The sequence below is a fragment of the Castor canadensis genome, chromosome 5, assembly GCF_047511655.1.
Source record: "Castor canadensis chromosome 5, mCasCan1.hap1v2, whole genome shotgun sequence".
In the NCBI taxonomy this organism is placed as follows: domain Eukaryota; kingdom Metazoa; phylum Chordata; class Mammalia; order Rodentia; family Castoridae; genus Castor; species Castor canadensis.
In genome coordinates this window covers 54,829,888-54,850,735 of record NC_133390.1, presented here as the reverse complement: position 1 = coordinate 54,850,735, position 20,848 = coordinate 54,829,888, and the positions used below count along the sequence as shown (strand labels likewise).

General features: G+C 35.0%; 1 protein-coding gene across 4 annotated transcripts in view; it reads left to right on the top strand.

Annotated features, from left to right (window-relative positions):
• The window catches only part of Cblb (Cbl proto-oncogene B), a 181,826-nt gene that overhangs the window by 9,560 nt on the left and 151,418 nt on the right, over nt 1-20,848 (top strand). For 3 of the 4 annotated variants that reach the window (XM_020183482.2, XM_020183485.2, XM_020183483.2), the window contains exon 3: nt 4,585-4,835. In XM_020183482.2, the coding sequence (XP_020039071.1) occupies nt 4,585-4,835 (251 nt within the window). Of the gene's footprint in view, nt 1-4,584; nt 4,836-20,848 lie in introns of those variants that run through there. The other variant, XM_074073039.1, reaches the window with a different exon arrangement.

The window sequence follows — 20,848 nt, the reverse complement described above, 5'->3', positions numbered from 1 at the left end:
GTGTGTTCTGTGTAGATGTTAAACATGTTTTTAGGTATTTGAAGCAATGTGGACTAGATGTTCAAGGAGAATCTCCTTAAAGTCCCTAAGTATATGGAAATAGAAGAGTCAGAGGAAGAGTGCTTCATTCCCATGTCCACATATCAGGGTTCTAAGTGGTGATCTTAGCAGGTTGCATTCTGTTTTAGTATGGTCATGTCAAAATGAGGAAGTTGTCCTTGGTGATTTCCAAGGTTCTCTGTAGAACTTTAAAATCCTTTGAGTCAATGACTATAATTGAATTTTTAGCCTAATTCCAAAACTAAATGTTTTACCTTCTAGTTCAAAAGACAAGAGTGATACTGCTAATGAACCAGTTCTTTTATACACAGTCTGTGCCCTAAAAATTTCATCATTGTATAATGTGACTGAAGATTCGTTTCATTGTGACAGCTCTTCTGTTTTACCACCATCTGTAATTCTGGGAGCAACTTAAATATTTCTAGAAGAGGTTGAAGTCATTTGAATGTAAACATGAACCTTGTGGTTAGCTTGATTTTTCTCCTTAATGTACTGCTTTTAGAAAAGCTGTTATTCTTTCTCTGACTTTTGCAGTTCCTTGTACATAGCAGGCACTCAATAAATATTTATTGAATAGAATTGAATTTGACCTGCTTAGAAGTCATATTCCGGTGCAGGGTTATTCATTTTCGGCAGGAGCTGTCATAAATCACAGGGTTTAATAGTAATCCAACTGATGAGCTGCACATTCAGTGGTATACATTGAACTGTACACTCAGTTTGGTATTGTATGTTGTACTTCCTCAAGTACACATTTAGAAAACAGCATAGCCTGAGCTTTGATGAATTGACTTTGGTCTATTTCAGATCTTCTGTACCACTAACCCCAAAGCTTTCTTATAACTGCATTTTATTCCTCTCTTGACATAGTGCCCCTTAAGCCTTTGCATACTGCTTTGCCTGGAATTCCCATTATTAAAAAAATTTAGATATGCTTTTCTTGATGCCTTTGTTGAATATGAGTGAGCTGCTTCTTTTCTCTTGTAGCAGTTAGTCTCATCACTAACTAGTCTCATCATAGCCCTAAATTCTCCTGTAATTCTTCCTTAAGCCACCAGGCTTTCCCACTAGACAGCTCCTTGAGGGCAAGTCTGTGATTTATTCCTCTCAGTTTTTCTACCATTTGAAACAATGCCTGACATATAAACCTTTGTTGAGTTAATAAATGAGTCCTGAAGTTAATGTAAATTTGCAAATGGGATAAAATAAAAATGGAAATGAGTTTGGAAAGGATCATTAATTATATGTGTAATTATAATTAAATTGTGCTATAGCTAGAAAGAAGACTAGCCTGAGATTCAGAAGATGCAGGCTCTTGTGTTGGATTAATGTTTTTTTAATAGTCCCTTAATCTTTGTAGTTTTTAGTTATTTTTAAATCTGGAAATGAATAGATGGGATGGGATCTTTACTAAGATCCCTTAGAGCAAGAATTACATTGCTCCTAAGTTAATTATAGAGATCTAGGTCTCTTCTGCCAGACCCCTTGAGGCAGGAAGTATATTCTAGTCATCTATAACTTCCTGGCATTAAGCTCAGTACCTTGTATATAGTAGATATTCAAACAATTTCACCCAATAAAGCAATACATTCCCACATGAATTTACAACTTTAAATATGAAAGCAAGAAAAAGGTCAGGTAGAGAATAGTTAATTAGATATCTGTAAAACTTAAAAGTATCTATCAAAGAAGAGTTTTAACTGAAAAACTGTACCTTAGAGATATTTTCATTAATAGGTTAAAAAATTCACCAGTGCAGGAAATGAATTTGAACTGTCCTATCGCCTAACTACAAGTTAATAATTTATTAATCTGTGATATGTTGTACAAGTACATGTTGGTGAAATTAAATTGTGTCTGCTGTAGGAAGTTGGTGGTGGTACTCTTGAAATTTTTGTATACTCATGATAGTCTCTTCTGGTTTAAAGAATTGAAATGCCATATCTTATTTCAACCAACATGTTTAATCACTGACATTGGAACTTAGTCATTAGGGCAGATGAGTTTCTTTGATTATATCATTGTGTCACAAACATAAAAAGGCAGCTGAAAGCTTTATTAGCTCCTTTAACTATACTTTTATAAGATTTGGTATTATTTAGCAGATGAGGTGCCATTTTGCCTTTCCAAGAAATTTCTTAGTATTAAAATAATATTCTTGAATTTAAAGTAAACCTACCCTTCTGGGTTTTTAACTTGTATACTATACTTGTGTTGTTCAATTGTGAAAATAAAGGAAGTTATTCAGTGAAACTATTTGTAAAAAATTGTGTGTGTGCATATACATATATATATATTTCTTTTTTTTCCCCCCCAGAATCAATCAGCCAGTCATCTATTCACTTATCAGTTGTGTACTATGTGCTAAACCACTTTGTTCTAGGAACTATAAACAAAGTGTAAGAAAATACAGTAATGCTGTAGGTTAATGTGAGAATTGGTCATGTTGAATTAAAGGCTAGTGGTTGGTGATTTGAGCTGATGGTCCTCCCCTGCCCTGCCTCCCCACCAACAAAAAGTTTGAGTGATTTCTTAAAGAAAGCAAATGAGGCAGTGAGTGTAAGAAGGGTTCTTATTTTGTTTGTTATTTTCTTAATGTATTGTGTTTTTCTTGAAATTATTGCAGTTCACCTATTTTCTGTTTGTGCCAGGCAGTTTTGTGAGTGTCCAGGGGGCAGATCCATATTTTATGAAGCCTGAAAATCTTACCATTTGGAAGGATGCTTCTAAAAATAAATAATATGAAAGTATAAATACAGAATTGGGTATAAAGTGAATTTTCTTTTGAGTGAGAAAAAATTCACAACAAATTATGCATTTAAAAAAGCTGATAAATCTATAGATGTCATTGAAAATGTCTAGGCTAGTTTTTGGCTTTGTACATTTTATTCTTTGTGTTTCTTTCATTACCCACATACACTTCCAGTCTTGACCACTCTGAGATGCATTCAACTCACCCGATTTTAGTTGTACCTTCCTTCCTGCACCCATGGGAGGGAACTTGTAGTATTTTTGAAACCATTCTTTTTTAAAAAATTACTTAAATTAAAAAAAAATCATAGTATAGAGCTAGGGAGTACAACACAATACTTTGGTATAATTATACAGTGAACTAATTACTATAGTCAAACATTAACAGATCCATCACCTTTTTATAATTACCTTTTGTGTTGTGGTAGGAGCACCTAAAATCTATTCTCCTAGCAACTGTTAAGCACACAAGATGATGTTAATTACAGTCCTCATGCTACGTAGTATATCTGTAACTTGTTCATCCTAATTCACTGCAGCTTGTACTCTGTGACCTACTACTCCCCATTTCCTCCCTCTCCCTTCCCTGGGTAACCACTGTTCTACTCTGTTTCTATTTATTTGTCATCTTTATTTTTAGATTCTGTATGTAAGTGAGATCATATAGTATTTTTCTTTCTGTGCCTGGCTTATTTCAGACTGCTGACAATAATTTAGCTATTTATGGAAGTGACTATACGCCTCACATGTAAATTCCCCTGAACTCAAACTAATAGTATCTCCAACTCAACTTCCCATTAGCCAGATTTCAGAAATGCCAGTGGTCACACTAGTGCCACAGAACAGGAAGTTGACTGTGATGGAAGGGAAGTCATACAGAAAAATGGCAGAAATATTAACCAATTATGTTTAAAATATATTTCTCACATTTTTAATCAAATATATGTATGTGATATGTTACATATAAATAAATGAGGGTGTTAGAAGACTGTAATGTATCTGAGAGACCCAGAAGTGCTCATTTCACTACCTTCTCAGTCTGCCTTTATGTGTTCATTTATATTTTATAAGATTGCTATACTGTTTCACTATGCATGCTCTTGTTAATTCCCAAAGATTGCCATTAAAATTTTAGTTTAATTGGAGAGTTCCTGATGCCTTATTTGGAGGGGCAAAATGATCTGTTTACTTTTTCTTGACTAAATCAAATGAACCATTTAGACGGCAATACAGTACATAGTTGAATTGCTACCTTTTTTTTTTCCTGGCAGAAAGTATTTTCAATTCTGTAATCAGACCTGAAGACTCCAGTGGTTAGGTGGTACCTGATGGCATAACTGGACCAATATAACATGTTTATAGGTTTCTTAGGCACTATAGATAGGAGGAAAAGACTCATTCTGAGCTGACACCTATTTAACTACTTAACTCATTTGTTAAAATTGTACCTGTTTGTTTTATTCTCCTTAGGGTTCAGAAACAATTAGTGTACTAATTGGTACACTGGAATTCTTTTAAACTATGTACATTAGGACATTGTGGAAAAGAGAATTGAAACTTTTAGGGTTGAAAGCAAGGATGTGATATAGAGAAACCTGCATAGGCTTGATTATAGTTGGACAAATGCGAATGTTTGTTATTTATAAATTGGGGTAACAAGATCATAAGTTATATTATAGAAAATGAAGAAATGAGGCATAGTTCTATTCATTTGTCTTTGTTCTAAGAAAAAAAATTATTGTTTGTACAAAATATTTCTTTCTTTGTTTTTAGGTAAGACTGTGCCAAAATCCTAAACTGCAATTGAAAAATAGTCCACCGTATATACTTGATATTTTACCTGATACGTATCAGCACTTGCGGCTTATATTGAGTAAATATGATGACAACCAGAAACTTGCCCAACTGAGTGAGAATGAGTATTTTAAAATCTACATTGATAGTCTAATGAAAAAGTCAAAACGAGCAATAAGACTTTTTAAAGAAGGCAAAGAGAGGATGTATGAAGAGCAGTCACAGGACAGGTAAGAATATTTTGGGTTGTTCTGTACTATTTATGTTATTTTTTGCCACCTAGTTAACAGAAATATCATTATGTATTTGTTTTGAAGAAAATGTCATTCACTTTGTGTATTTGCACAAATTATTTATGATGTTAACTAAAACATGAGCCGTTGTTGTTTTCCTATAGCCTGTAGTTTTAGAATAGTTTTAGGTTCATAGAGAAGTTGCTCAGAAAGTAGAGTTCCCCATATACTCCACCGTCACAAGTAGTTTCTTGAACATATGTTTTAGAATTAGCGTGGTATATTGATTATAGTTGATGAGCCTGTATTGATCAACTAAAGTCTAGAGTTTAAATTTAGGGTTCATGGTTTGTGTTTCATGCATAATGTCCTATATCCACTATAGTCCTAAAAATGCCCTGTGCTCCACCTGTTGTCCTCTGTCCCTGCTCTTTACTTCCTGAACTCTCAACAACACTGATCTTTTGATTATTATTATTATTCTTTTTATTATTCATTTATTCACATGTGCATACATTGTTTGGGTCATTTCTCCCCCGTGCTCCCCACCCCCACCCTCTCTCTCCCACACCCCCTCGCTTCCAGGCAGAACCTGTTCTGCCCTTATCTCTAACTTTGTTGAAGAGCGGGCATATGCATAATAAGAAAGACAAAGCGTTTTTGCTAGTTGAGTTAAGGATAGCTATACAGAGAGATTCCTTGCATTGCTTCCATGTACAAATATGTTACAACCCAAGTTGATTCATCTCTAACTGATATTTACACTGGTTGCTGATCCCCTTCTTGTGTTGCACTCTGTCGGTTTAAGGTTTCTGTATTATTTCCTCTGGAGTGGGGACATCAAATGCTTTCCTGTTTTGGGTTTTCTACCTATCCTCATACCTCCTATATGTGCTCTCCAAGTCCAACAACATTGCTGTATTTGCCCTAGATCTAAAGTTTGCATATGAGGGAGAACGTACGATTTTTGGTCTTCTGAGCTTGGCTAACCTTGTTCAGAATGATGTTCTCCAGTTCCATCCATTTACTTGTGAATTTTAAGATTTCATGGCTGAGTAAAATTCCATTGTGTATAAATACCACATTTTCTTTTATTTTTTAAAATTTCTTTTATTCATATGTGCATACAATGTTTGGGTCATTTCTCTCCTCTTCCCCCTGCCCCCACCCTCTTCCTCCCTATCCCCTTGCTACCAGGCAGAAACTATTTTGCCCTTATCTCTAATTTTGTTGAAGAGAGAGTATAAGCAACAATAGGAAGGACCAGGGTTTTTTGCTAATTGAGATAAGGATAGCTATGCAGGTAGTTCACTTGCATTGCTTTCCTGTACATATGTATTACATTCTAAATTAATTCTTTTTGAACTAACCTTTTCTCTAGTTCCCGGTCCCCTTCTCCTTCTGTCACCTTAAAGTTTCTACACTAGTTCCTTTGCATTGAGGACATCAAATGCTATCTTGTTTTTTTTTTTTTTTTTGAGTTTCTTGCCTATCCTCTTACCTCCCTTGTGTGCTCTTGGCTCATCATGTGATCAAAGTCCAATCTCCTTGTTGTGTTTGCCCTTGATTTAAAGACCGCATATGAGGGAGAACATATGATTTTTGGTCTTCTTGGCCTGGCTAACCTCACTTAGGATGATGTTCTCCAGTTCCATCCATTTACCTCCAAATGATAAGATTTCATTCTTCTTCATGGCTGAGTAGTATTCCAGTGTGTATAAATACTACATTTTCTTAATCCACTCATCAATAGTGGGGCTGTTTCCATAACTTGGCTATTGTGAATAATGCTGCAGTAAACATGGGTGTGCAGGTGCCTTTGGAGTAACCTGTGTTGCATTCCTTTGGGTATATCCCCAGGAGTGGGATTGCTGGATCATATGGCAGATCTATGTTTAGGTTTTTAAGAAGCCTCCAAATTTTTTTTCAGAGTGGTTCCTTTTTCCCCACATCCTCGCCAACACATGTTGTTATCGGTGTTTTTGATGATGGCTATTCTAAAAGGGGTGAGGTGGAATCTTAGTGTGGTTTTGATTTGCATTTCCTTTATGGCTAGAGATGGTGAGCATTTTTTTCATGTATTTTTTGGCCATTTGAATTTCTTCTTTTGAGAAAATTCTGTTTAGTTCAGTTGCCCATTTCTTAATTGGTTCATTGGTTTTGGGAGAGTTTAGTTTCTTAAGTTCTCTGTATATATTTTGGTTATCAGTCCTTTGTCTGATGTATAGCTGGCAAATATTTTCTCCCACTCTTTAGTTTAGAGACCATTTCTTTTGTGCAGAAGCTTTTTAATTTTATGAAGTCCCATTTGTCCATTCTTTCTCTTAGTTGCTGAGCTGCTGGGGTTCTATTGAGGAAGTCCTTGCCTATACCTATTAGTTCCAGAGCGTTTCCTGCTCCTTCCTGTACTAACTTCATAGTTTTGGGTTTGACATTAAGGTACTTGATCCATTTTGAGTTGATACTAGTACAGAGTGATAAACATGGATCTAGTTTCAGTTTCTTGCAGACGGATAACCACTTCTCCCAGCAACATTTGTTGAAGAGGCTGTCTTTTCTCTGTCATATATTTTTGGCACCTTTGTCAAAAATAAGTTGAATATAGTTTTGTGGATTCATATCGGGTCCTCTATTCTGTTCCACTGATTTTCATGTCTGTTTTTGTGCCAGTACCATGCTGTTTTTATTGATATTGCTTTGTAATACAGTTTGAAGTTGGGTATTGTGATACCTCCAGCATTGCTCTTTTTGCTGAGTATTGCCTTGGCTATTCGCGGTCACTTGTGTTTCCAAATGAACTTTAGGGTAGATTTTTCAATCTCTGTAATGAAAGTCATTGGGATTTTGATGGGAATTGCATTAAACATGTAGATTGCTTTTGGTAGTGTAGCCATTTTTACTATGTTGATTCCACCAATCCATGAGCATGGGAGATGTTTCCATCTTCTGTAGTCTTCCTTGATCTCTTTCTTCAGGGGTTTGTAGTTCTCCTTGTAGAGGTCATTCACATCTTTTGTTAAGTTTACTCTTAGGAGTTTGTTCATTGTTGGTGTATAGAAAAGCTAATGATTTCTGTAAGTTGATTTTGTATCCTGCCACCTTACTGTAGCTGTATATGGTGTCTAAGAATTTTTGGGTAGAGTTTTTTGGATCTTTGAGGTGTACCTTTTTTATATAAGGTATAAAAAAGAAGGAAAAGAAAGAAAAAAAAGGAGAACCACAGAAATCAACAGGGAGAGAGGGTGGACAATCAAACAGCGAACAAGACAAACAAACATTTAAAGAAGAGAAAAAAAAAATTCCTAGTTCAGGAACAGTGGAATTTCTAATAGTTCTGGTGTTACTACTTCAGTATCCAGTCCTGTTTGTCTGCATCTCCTAGGCAAGTTGGAGCCCTCCTTTTTCCTCAGTGTAAGTGACATGGAGAAGGTTTTTATGGGATGGGGGTTCAGGGTATTGGAGTTTTTTTTCTACTTCTTCTTCTTTTTTTTTTTTTTTTTTTTTGCCAAGTGTGGTTTCAGCAGAAAAGTATTCTATTTGGTCTGCTGAAGGTCTCCCAAGTATGTTTGGAGCTGGTGGCTGGTGGTCTGGTGGGCAGATGGTGGCGGCAGGCAGGTCCGCAGTGAGGTGGGGTGGTGGCAGCGTTGGGGTGGTGGCCCGCCTGTTCTTTCAGTGTATCCTGGCATGGAGAAGCCTTCAATGGGCTAGGGGTTCAGGATGCTGAAGTTTCATCTCTCCCTTGTGCTTTACCTCAGCCAAGTGTTTCTCCAGTGTCTCAGCAAAGTCCCCGATTTCACAGAGCTCATGCAGTCTGTGTCTGTGTCCCAGTCGCCATTTTGGGTCCTCTCCTTGATTATTGATCTTTGATTATTGTTACAGTTTTGCCTTCTTTGTCATGGGGACTCATACAGTATATAACTTTTTGAGATTGGCTTCTGTTCCTTAAAGTGCATTTAAGATTCCTCCATGTCTTTTCATAGCATAATATCTCATTTCATTGTATTGTTTTACTATAGGTTGTTTCTCCACTTCCATATTGAAGACCATTTTAATTGCTTCCAATTTTGAGCAATTCCGTGTAAAACTGATTTAGGTATTTGCTTACAGGTTTTTATATGGACTTAGGTTTTCAACTCTTTGGGATAAATACTTAGAAGGTTTGCTGGATTATAAGATATGCTCATGTTTAGACTTGTAAAATCTTAGCTGTCTTTAAATTGGTTATAACATTTTTCATTCCCACCTGCAATGGCTGAAATTACCATTTGTTATTGGAGAGACAGTGTTTATGACAGTTTCTGGTTAAATTTTTCAGTGTGGTAATTGTGGGTAGCAGATACAGCTTCAGCCACCATACTTTGACTGTTAAGTGAAACTGGGGTAGCAAGACTGAAGTGACATCAGCTAGACCATTTCTAGCCAGGATTCTCATGTAGAAGCTCTTCATTAATGTTTGTTGCATGGCTATTTCAATATTAAATTTTGTGATGTCTTAAACTAAATAAAGAGGTAGATTTTCCATTTCTAAGCTACTTTAAATTTATCTAGAGCATTCACTGATAGTGAAAGCAATATTAATTAACATATACAATATCTTAATATTGGCTAAATTGAAGTTTAGTTTAAGACACTTAACCTCTGGATTTTAGTTCCTTGCATTAAAAAAACTCTGAGAAACTTTACATGTTTCTTTGAGATTGGAAAACATACTCTCATTTAGTCTGTTATATCTTAGAGTTGTGTAATGGAAAATTTGGTTATCTAGGTATGTAGACTCTAAAGTTGCTTGTAAATAATGGCTAAACAAATAGAGCACGCAAAAGCATCAAAATCAAACATAGAAAGCCCTCTGCCAAAGGTACAAATGGCATAAATGTTTATGTATGTGAAATTTGCTGTTTAAATTATTGACAGCTTCTGCATACTCATGGAAGTGTGATGGATTATGTAACTCTGGGCTCATCACTTAGTTTTCTGGGGCTCCTGGTTATGTATCCAGAGGGTGGCAAATCACCCAGTTGTCTTTCACCTTTTAAGCTCTGCAACTCTCTACAACTACCAGTGGGAATTTGAATTGCCACAAGGTTCCAGAAGTAAGGTAGAGAAGTTTCATAATGACCATTTATTTTTATAGGCTTTTTAAGATGGCCAAAGTTATGAGAAGCCACATGTTTACATGAAAACTGTATTTTTCATTTTGTAGTCCTACCTTTGAGCTAATACAAGTAGGTTGTTTTACAAACCTCACTATAATTCTTATTCAAATTGCACCTGGGAGTTCTTGGTGGTTAAGTTAAGTCATCCACTGAATTTTATTTTATAGGGTATCAATATCCTGGCCTGGTGTGTAATTTTGAGGTGTAGGAATTTGAGTGGAGACGGTGTTTATATTGGATGTAGTAACCATGTGGTATCTCATGTTTACATCTTCTGTAGAACGTTGAAATATTTTCTAACTCAGTAGATGTTCTATAATTTCCCTTGTTTTGAGTAGTCTTAATACTTTTGCCTTTTTATGTGGAAGTATTTCATGGGGGACTTTTATAAATTTTATGTACAGATTTCTGTGGACAGTGGTTGGTCACAATGTGTTCACTGATTATGATAAGGCAACTCCATAAATTGTTTATATTCATATGTGTTTTAAGTGTCCAAATGAATTTTGTTCATTCTTTCCTAACTTTAACTGTAAGTCAGAATTTATTGTTTCTGTGGTGGTGTAGCATATCTCTAAGTGGGTTTTACTATCATCCATATTCTGTTTTCTGTGGCCAGCTTTTTTATATAAAACTTGCAAAAGATAATTGTCTAATCATAATTCATAATAAAGTACCATTTTTGGTATACCACAACAAAGGCATAGACTTTTGATTTCGGTTTCTTTTGGTAATAATATGATTGTACATATTCGCTGCTAGGTTTTCTTTGGATTTTAAATGCAAAGTGGTGTAAAGTATACTATTGTACATGTAGCTCTGTGACATTTTGCTCCATAGAACACAACAGAAACTTCACACAATGTTCTTATGGAAGTTAGGAAACAAATTACCTCGTTTAATAGAATCACTACTGAAAATGTTAGACATACTGATGACTGGGAATGTTGTAAATTCTCAAAATGAAGTATGATAATATTAAAATGATAATTTTAATTTTTTTGACTTGAACCAGCATTGGTTCAAGTGATTCTGTACTTCACTGATGGAAATTGTGTTGGGGTATGTATGTGAGTCAAAATGTTAATTTAATGTTCTTGCATCTCTGTTGTGCCAATAAGAAATTTCTGTCTGAATTTACTTTAAATACAAGTGGAAAAAATTCACGTGTCAATTCTGAAACTGACTCTTTTCATCAATTGCTAAAGAATGAGTAGCCTGAAGTTTTATAAGCAATTTCACATAAACGTAGTATACAGTAAATATAGTAAGTATAAAAATAAATAAACAATACTCAATATGTTTCCTGATTACTCAATTCCTGTAGAAGGAGTGAGTTACAAATTGTAGGCAAATGTATTTTCTGCTGCAATGGATACTCAGGCACAGTGAACATCTCTTGCTTCGAGAATGGGCATCCACAGAGGAAAGGCATGCACAGGTTGTGTGAGTCCCTTCATTGTTGTAAGAAATCTCCTGTTCACTTTTCCCATGTGTTATTTATTTATTTATTTCAAACAAATGGGCCTCACACTGAGTTGGTGCTTCTCTACCATATCTAGCTCATTCTGATCTGGCATTTCTGGGAATCGTGATTCTGTTAACTTCTGGTACACATAGAATGTGTATGTCAGAGAGAAGGGGATTGAAAACATGTAGAGAAGTCTGTGGTTTGGAGTACAGGGGAAAGGAGATGGTTTATATCAGATTGCTTTTTTGTGGCAAAAGTCAAAATGGATGTGAAGGTAGTTACTGCTAACAAACGTTCCATGGCCAGGAGGCTCCTTTCTTCTGTGATTTTACTGGTAATTTTATCAATTGAGTATTTTAAAAGTAACATTTATTCTCTTACTAGGGAAGAAAGTATGAATCAGCTGCTCTGCACCATGCTTTTTAAGAACACCCAAAACAGTGATCTTAGTATATTCATTTTCCCTGTTTTAGCACTGCTAAAAGGGTGCTAGGAGAAGGGTGGTAGGACCCATTTCCTCCTCCCACACTCAGCTTCACCATGAAACTTAAACCAAAAGTCAACAGAGGTGCAAAAAAATAGTCCTGTACTTGATAGGCTATCTGTGAAGAAAGTAAAGGTGTGAAAAAACTTATGCCAGAGAGGAGAACATAGAGGTTGTCTTATTAGTATCATTTCAAAGCCCTGGGCCCATTTTTTATACACTAGTGTTATAGAAGACCAGTCAACACTGAGGTGAAATAAGGTATATATGTGTGTGGGAGGAGTTTTACATGATAATGTTCATACTGATAAAGATTTAATCAGGAAGTATTTCAGCATGGAAAAATTCGGTCCATAAAGAGGATAGCCATGAGTTCAAAGCCCAGTGCTAGCACTAAAAAATCCACCCAACCAAACACACACACACACACACACACACACACACACACACACACACACACAAATCAAACAAAATAAAAGAGTTTAACCTTTATTTGATATTTTTCAAAAGAATCAGTTAAATGTTTTTCTTCATTGACCTGGCTGGGCCAAAGAAGACATATATTACATTAATAAATTGCCTTTCCCCTCACAGTACTGTATCAAATGCCTTTCATTCTATAAAATATCTATTATTTAATGATACATGAAAGAGGATAGTTTATATTCATTTAAAGTAAATTTTACATTTTAGAAAGGTTGCCTAGTCTTTCTATTTCTCTCTTTTCTGTTTCCTATGAACTTTTGTAAATGTCACAGTGTACGTCCAGCACAATAAAAAAATAAAAACAAACAAAAAAGAAATGAACAATTACTTTGAATTCATTGGAGAAAAGAAAAATTGCAAGTAGAAAATATAATTTCTAGGTAAATCAAAATGGGTACAAATATCTTTTCAACATACAAATATTTTACTATATGAAGCGGCTATTAATTTTTTCTATATTTACATTCTCAGCATTTTTTCTTTTAGATGTAGGACTAGAGAATTAAAACATGAATTTTTGGTATTTCAGAAGATTCTGTGTAGTAGTTAGTCCTCTCATGTAAAAGTATGTTTGCCCAGTGGGAAGTGGGATTTTCTGTAGAAAACTTGAACATATTCTGAGATTGAATTTACCATCAAAGAGAAAACAGTTTTATTTAGTCATGAGAAGAATATTTTTATGCATATTTTGAGCATCTGAGCAATGTGAATCCCCTTTTCTAAATTTTGGAAATGAAGGGCTCATTTCCTTAACATACCATGCAGCAGAAGTCACATAGTCGTTTAGACAAATGTTTTCAGAGTGGAACAAAGGGCGTCTGTTAAGAGTGGACAGGTGAGAGCTTGCAGACTCTGACTGTTAAGGACTTTATGGTCCTATATGTTTGGCTAACTGCAGCCCTGCTGCTTTGCTGACTAAATACAAAGTAGTTTTCTTGTTGATTTTTGTTTATGTGAAAAGTGTGAAAGTGGTTCCTCTAGCCCCCAGCAATTTTTTCTTTGGTGTACAAATTTCAAAATAAAAAATAAAATAAAATTATTCATGTTATTTAAAATGAATTCTACTGCTTCTATAAAATGTTAATGAAATGTTTACATTTAATCCCTTTATTTGCTGTTTATTTTGTTTACTTATTTTCTGCTCACATTAATACCATTCAGCCCTTAATTCTTGCTTTTTTACAAATATTAACATTTTATTGCCACTTATATTTTCCAAGTCAGATTACATATTAAGCGAACAAAACATTTGGATTTTGAAATTGGGGAAGTTTTCCTACAGATTAGAGTTTATTAAATATTTATGAATTCCCAAGATAACCATTACATGATAAGAGAATAAGCAAACTCACAAGACTCGTAAACATGGCGTTATGGTTGAATACCTTTTATGTTTTTCAATCTTAAGGCAGCTTATTAAAATTGATGTTTTCCTTTCAGTAAATATCTGGTGACATTCAAATTTGATAATTAAAATCCAGAAGCATTCAAGAAAGAATGCCTGTTTTTAGTGTCATAACAATACTCCCACAAAGAAGGTTGATGAATGATGTCTTTCAAGGGGCAGATTTGTTATTTAGTTGGAGAAAGCTCCTTTGGCAGTTTCTTACAAAACTAAATTAAAGTGTGTTTATAAAACAGACAAGCTGCAGTGATAATCCTATAGCCTGAGGAGTGTTTGAATATCTAGCCTGAGAAGAGTTTTATTTTCAGCAATTAAACAAAGTAGTAGTTTTCAGGAATCTAAACAGATTAGTATGAAGTGCTAATTGGGTAGGGTGTAAAACTGATCACATCTGACTGTTTTGAAGTAAAGTCCTTCAAAAGTATTCAGTTTTGAAATTCATTTTTAATATCAATCGTCACCTTAAAATCATTGTTTGGGCATGAGTTCTTGTTGGAGTGTACATCTGTACATCAGTTGTTTATAGATGTGCTAATTACAGCAGGACACATATAGGAAGCCATTATTAAAAGTACCCTTTAAATAGATTATAGTAATAGAAATTGAAGCCTATCTCATTAGAACCATTGAGGAACAGATTAAATCAAAAGATAATTTAGATCTATTACTGAAATAAATGTGTTACCTTAAGCACTTAATCATATATATGATTGTAATACATACATTTCAAGTAATCACAAATGTGTGACTGTATTAATTACCTTTGACTGACATAACAAAGTACAACAAGCTGGGTGCCTATTCACTTCCATTTCTGGAGGTTGAAACTCTGAAATCAATAGCCAGCTGGGCCATGACTTGTCTGAACCCACTGCAGAAATGTGCTGCCATTTCTTTTTCAACTTCTGGTAGCTTCCGGCATTCCTTGACTAGTGGCAGAAAGATTCCAATCTCTCCCTCTATCCTCATCTGGTATTCTCTCTGTGGTTAAATTTTTCTCTTGCAAGGATACTAGTTGTATTAGATGAGGGGCTGCTGTAATAATCCCATCTTAACTATTACATCTGCAAGAAATTATTTCCAGATACAGTCGCAGGTAGGATTGAGGTTAGTACTTCTACATACTGTTTTTTAGAGGGCACAGATCCCTTATAACATTGAGTAAATATGGTAGTGTAAAATTTATGCTAAGGAGGAGTAGACAGTTGAAACATTATTGATTAAGTTGAAATGTGAAAAACTTTGTTTTTTTATTATTGATTAAGTTGGAATGTGAAAAACTTTGTTTAGTAGAATATAATGTCAAGCAAATTATACTTAAAATTTATAGAAAGGCTTATAAACTCAAATTATTTTTGTAGCTTTTAAAAATGAAGTGTCTGAAAAAATGAATGGTGAATTCATTAGTAATTTGTTCATATATTGAGAAACAGTGAAATCAACATTCATAAATCATAATTTTCATATATATTGATGTAAATATTTTGTTGTAGCATTTGTACTGATTTTAATGTGTAAATGCTATCTCAAAAGTTTTTAATAATATGACTGTATATTTAATTAGAAACCATAATTGTGTCTGAAGTTCTAGGTTTTGAGTGCTACTAGACTAATGCTATTACAAAACTATTTTTTTGTTAGTAGACTAAAATGTGTTATGCCACTGTAATATGTAATAAATTTTCTATGTATATGTCATTTATTTTTGAAATCCCATGTGTATGAAATGGTGGGTTATCCAGACGAACAGTGAGAACTTTTGTTTCTTTTGTGGTGCTGGGGATTGAACCCAAGGCGTCATACATGCTAGGCATGTATGTGTGGTCCTACCGTGGAGTTAACCCCAGCCAGTGGAAACTTTTGAATATAACCTTTTTCTATTCTTGTTGGCTTTGTTGGGGTAGAGGAGAAACCTTTAAAATTAAAGGAGGAAAAAAATGTGCTAATGTTGGTTCATCTAAAGTTTGTTACCCTTTAAAAGAGAAGACAGTTTTGTTTTGTTCTTTCTTCATTGACTATATTTCATTCTCTTTTAAACTTCGAATACTGTTGACTCATGTTTCGACCCAAATAAATTGGTTTCACCAGGTGAGGATATGTTAGAAGAATGGTGTTATTTATCTTAACCAATCAGTGTCTGTACTTCAAAGATGAGTGCCAAATTGTCCAACCCTATTTTCTGTCTGGAGAAATGATATTGATTGGAAATTTCATGACTTGACAGGGAGCGTGTAAGTGCATTCATGTGTGATATAGTTTTAAGGGATGTCTCATTACCAGTTGGCGTGGATGAGCCTGTAGCTGTTAGCATGTGAAGGGTATTAGCACTGTATGCCTGTTTCAACCTTGTTTCATGAGGACTCATTTAAGCAATTAGTACATATCATGGCCATGAAAATAGCTCTTCTCATATTTATTAAACCAATATTAATATTGCATGTCAACTGGCCAGGCAGTGAACTTTTTTTTCAAACAAGACAGTTTGTGGTTATTAGTTAAATTCAGAAGCACTACTTAAAGCTTCTTATCTTCTGCAAATCTCTCTCTCTCATGCTCTCTCTCTCTCTCTTTTTGTATGTGTGTGAAATGTTGCTTAAGACTTTTATAGCTTTTACTGTCTAGATAAGCAAAGTTTCATTTCTTTCCTTAAGGAAAGAAATACTGTTTTCTGAAATATATTAATGAAAATAAAACTTTAGGTCATTTTATGTATATCAAAAACACTTTAGTTTTTGTTCTAAAGATTTTTCTCTTGGACATTTGATTTTCTATGATTATAACATGTGGATCTGTCAAGTTTATTCTCAGTCCATAAATATCAGAAAACCCTAAGATTTCCTTACTGGTCAGCTGGGTCTCATTTATCTTATTAAAACAGGTGGGCATAGAGGCAATCCCCAACAGCAAATTCTCCTTACAAAGTATGTAACTCTCCTGCCCCGCCCCCCCCCATAATGTTTTTTTGTCTCCTGGTATAATTCCAATTTTAGTATATTCTCTTAAATTCTTATGTTAAATTGTGCTTTTATAAAGTAACAGAAACCTTAAAGTTGGTAATTTATCACAGTGCTTTTTCCCACTATATCAGTACTTGGTAAATTATAGCCTATAGGTAATATTCATTTTGTGCTACTTTCTGTAAGTAAATTTTCAGTGGCACACAGCCAGACCTCTTCATTTACTTAATTGTCTTTGGTCATAATGGCAGAGGTTAAACTGCCACAGATTCCATATAGCCTGCAAAGCAGAAAACATTTGCTGTCTGGGCCTTTACTGAAAAATATGCCAGCTCCTGCATTATTGATGCAATCTATAGCTATCTTAGAAACTTGGCATTCTAAACTTTGAATATTTTCTGTTTTTGCTGTTTTATCCTATATTTCTGCCAGTGATGCTTTATAAATTACTGACCATTGTGGTCTTGAAGGGATATAAAATGTTAATACTGTAACAATGGTTGATAGCTAAAGTCCTGCTAGATTAACTTTTCCTATCTTGTGGCAGTATTTTGAGGTATATAATAATTTTAAAATACAGTAAATTTAGGCCTTTTTAGTTTTTCATTTCTTTTTAGTTTTGTTTTTTTGCAGTAGTGGGGATTGAACTCAAGGCCTTCTGCTTGCAGGTACTCTACAACTACAGCTTTCCCTCTAGTCCTGTCTTTCTTTTTTTTTAGCATAAGGTATGACACCAGTGTCAGACAGGCACTTAATCTAGAGACTTTCCTATATTTTCTATGAATCAGATGTGTTCTAATTCCCTAATAATTAAGTATAGGTCCGCAAACACCATATTCACAGAAACTTGTGAATTTGTCAGTGAGTATCTGAGCATCTGTGTTTTAACAGCATCTTAGCTATTTCTGATATCTTGCTTGTTCTTAGAATCCCTACTAGTCAAATCATCCCATTTAAAATATGAAGTTAAAAAGGACCCTTGAGAGGTGCCATGGGTGGGAATAGAGTCCTGGTTGTATTCAGAATTCTTTTCACTTGACTAAGCCATCACATCATCTTGGTAGGAATCCACTCCCTGTCTTAAGTCACAGAATCCCCAAGAAGGTTAAGTTTCTGTATGGTCTTTAAGGGTGTTTGTTGGACAAGATGGATTGAAAATCTGCATGTTCTTTTCAGATTAGCCTACCCACAAGCAAACCATAGAATTTACCTCTGTATGATTGCCTTTTGTTCTGCTATTTTCCCTCTCTTTCCTACTTCCTCCCTCTGTATGCACATCCTCCTGCTCCCTATCATTGCCCCCATGCCCACCTCCCTTGTTTCTTCTTCTCTTCTTTGTTCCTCCTTCTTCCTATTTTCTGCTTTCTTCTTTCTTCTTTTGTGGCAGTACTGGGATAGAGTTCAGAGCCTCATGCTTGCTAGGCAGGCACACTACTACTTGACCCACTCTGCCAGCTCTTTTTTGCTTTTGTTGTTCTTGACATAAGAGTTATGCTTTTTGCCTGGGTTTGTGATCCTCCTGTTTATGCTTCCCTGCATCGCTCAGATGACAGGTGTAGGCCACCACTCCCAGCCATTGGTTGGGCTTGGACAGTGATCTCCACCTCTCAAGTAGCTAGGATTGCAGGGTTGACCCACCATGGCTGGTCCCCCTTCAGCATTTTCTGATGATTCCAGCCAAATGTCTCTTTTCTTTGACCAAACCATTTTTCAAGGCCTTTCATGTAGTATTAAGTATGTATACATTGTCAAATATTGCTATCTTTGTTAAGTGGTGATACAATATACCATTTAAAATGTATTAAAAAAATTTAAAGGTAAAATCACTTTTATTTCCCGCTATTCAAAAACACTGCTTTATACTTGACAAACACTTACAATATGATGATTATTTGTCTGGATTACTAGAGGATTATTTGAAAATCCTGATTTATTTTCCTAGACTGCCATGGCCTGACAAGAAAGGGGAATGGGAAATTTTTACAGCAGTTGAAAGACTGCTGCCTTGTAGAGTTTGTAAGTAAACTCTGACTATTGTCTTTCTCAGATTTGGGCAATGAGTTGTAGTGAGTTTGTAAGGAAAAATGTACATAAGTATACCATCATTATTTATTATAGAATAATTATATTTTGAAGCACCTTTCAATTTTGTGTGTAAACAAATGTCTCTAATGGAATAATATTTTTGGACAAAGTTTATGAGATTATTACAATTTGGAAGCTCTTCTTTAATGGAGTGCCTTGTAGCTCCCTGTTGGACCTGTAAGATAAATCCCTAAAAAAATTCACAGCTTCACTGTACTCCTTCAAATCAAGCAAATTAGGGAGCATTTTTCAAAAACTCTTCTGTTGACTTATTAGTTGTATATCTGAATGTCTATGGGTGTTTTCACTTCCTCTCATTCTTATTTTAACATTTCTTTAAACTGTTTTTGTTTCTGTTCTATCTTGTATGCGTGACTCCAAATATACCAGACTTTTCAGTAACTGGGGAATCCTCCAAAAACTATTCTTTCAACATGAATAGTCCAGTTTCGTTTGGTCTGCATTATTAACAGAAGTACTGCATCCTCTTTACAGCTGTTTGTGCAGCAGGTAGTCTTCACATCGGTTACTATTCTAGAGGCAGGGCATAAATACATGTACATAAATCATAATTTTTCTTTTGCTCTAGGAATTGTCTTGTACTCTTGTTAATGAAGTTCCCTGATAGAAAAAAGGATTTTCAGACTTGAAAATTACTTTTCAAATTTCACCTAAAGCTATTTTGTATTAACTGCCATTTCTTTTTTCTTTCTTTTTAAAAGGCAAGTTTGGAGTGTTGGATCTGGGATGTATGCTACCCCCTGAACCCTCCTTTTTTTTCTCTTGAGTCTATCAGCTCTGAGATACGTCTGATAACATATTGAATATGTAGCCAGGGCTTTTAAAGAAAGGAATTGCTGTTTTCTTACACCAACCAGCAGACTGAGAAACAGACTTGAAAGAAAAACAGAGGCGTGTGTGTTCTCACAGTGTATTATTGTCGTGCCCCCTCACATAGCTGCTCAGATTTGTCAGCAGTCTGTTTTGACTCATTATATTGAGGTGGGGGTGGTTTTGTGTGTTTTTGTAAGTTAACTAGTGTAGGATGTCAGTTATCTCAACTTCACCATTTTGTTTGGCCATGTTCCCTCCAAGTAAAGAAACAGCCGCATTTGGCTTATTTTGCAAGCTGGTTTTGGGTGCTGAAACTTGTCCTTAAAATAATTGTCAAATTGTTTTTCTTTTTTTATAGTTCAGAGGTCAAAACCCGTCTTCTTTCTTGTTTCATATTACCTCTATGACATGTTCACAGTATTTCATCGTATTTTCCCAAACTAATTTGAGAGCCTATTTGAGTTGTCCTTTTGCATTTATTTTGATAGTTCTTCTGTAGTAAAAATTAATTTTATTTATTATGGCACTTTTGGGAACACTGTCATATAATACATTTTGTTTCTTAGGAGATAGTTTTAGACACATATAACCACTCTAAATTTTTTTGATTGGGTATTTCTTGAAAGAGAGGATTGGGTGTACTAGACTTAATTGGGAAGCCATTAGTAAAGAGAAAGTGTCTCAGATCTGTCTTGACCTTTTTACTATTTCCTAAGAGAAGTAGTTGGGAGTTGTACAACATTGTGGACTTCCCACATGTATCGAGACATTAAACTTGGGAAGTAAAGCTTTATAGATGAGATTCAAAAGGCAAGCAATATTTCCCTCGAAGCGTCCAAGGTTACCCTGTTTTTAAAGGTCAGCTTAGATGTCTGGTGTCTCAGATAACTTTCCATTATGGAAATTTCTTTTATTCACTAATTCTGTATGTGTAGCATCATTCTAGCAGCAAATTTAATTGTTCTTTGTATGCATTTATTGTAAACTGTCTTTTTATGTGGGCTTAAAATAGCTGGAAAGCCTAAATGACTGGAATTCTTTTAGCATTTTTGGTACTTGACATTTAAGAGAGACAGATGGCAAGTAAACAAGGTGTGTAGGACTTCATTTGCTGTACTACAGTCTCAAACGA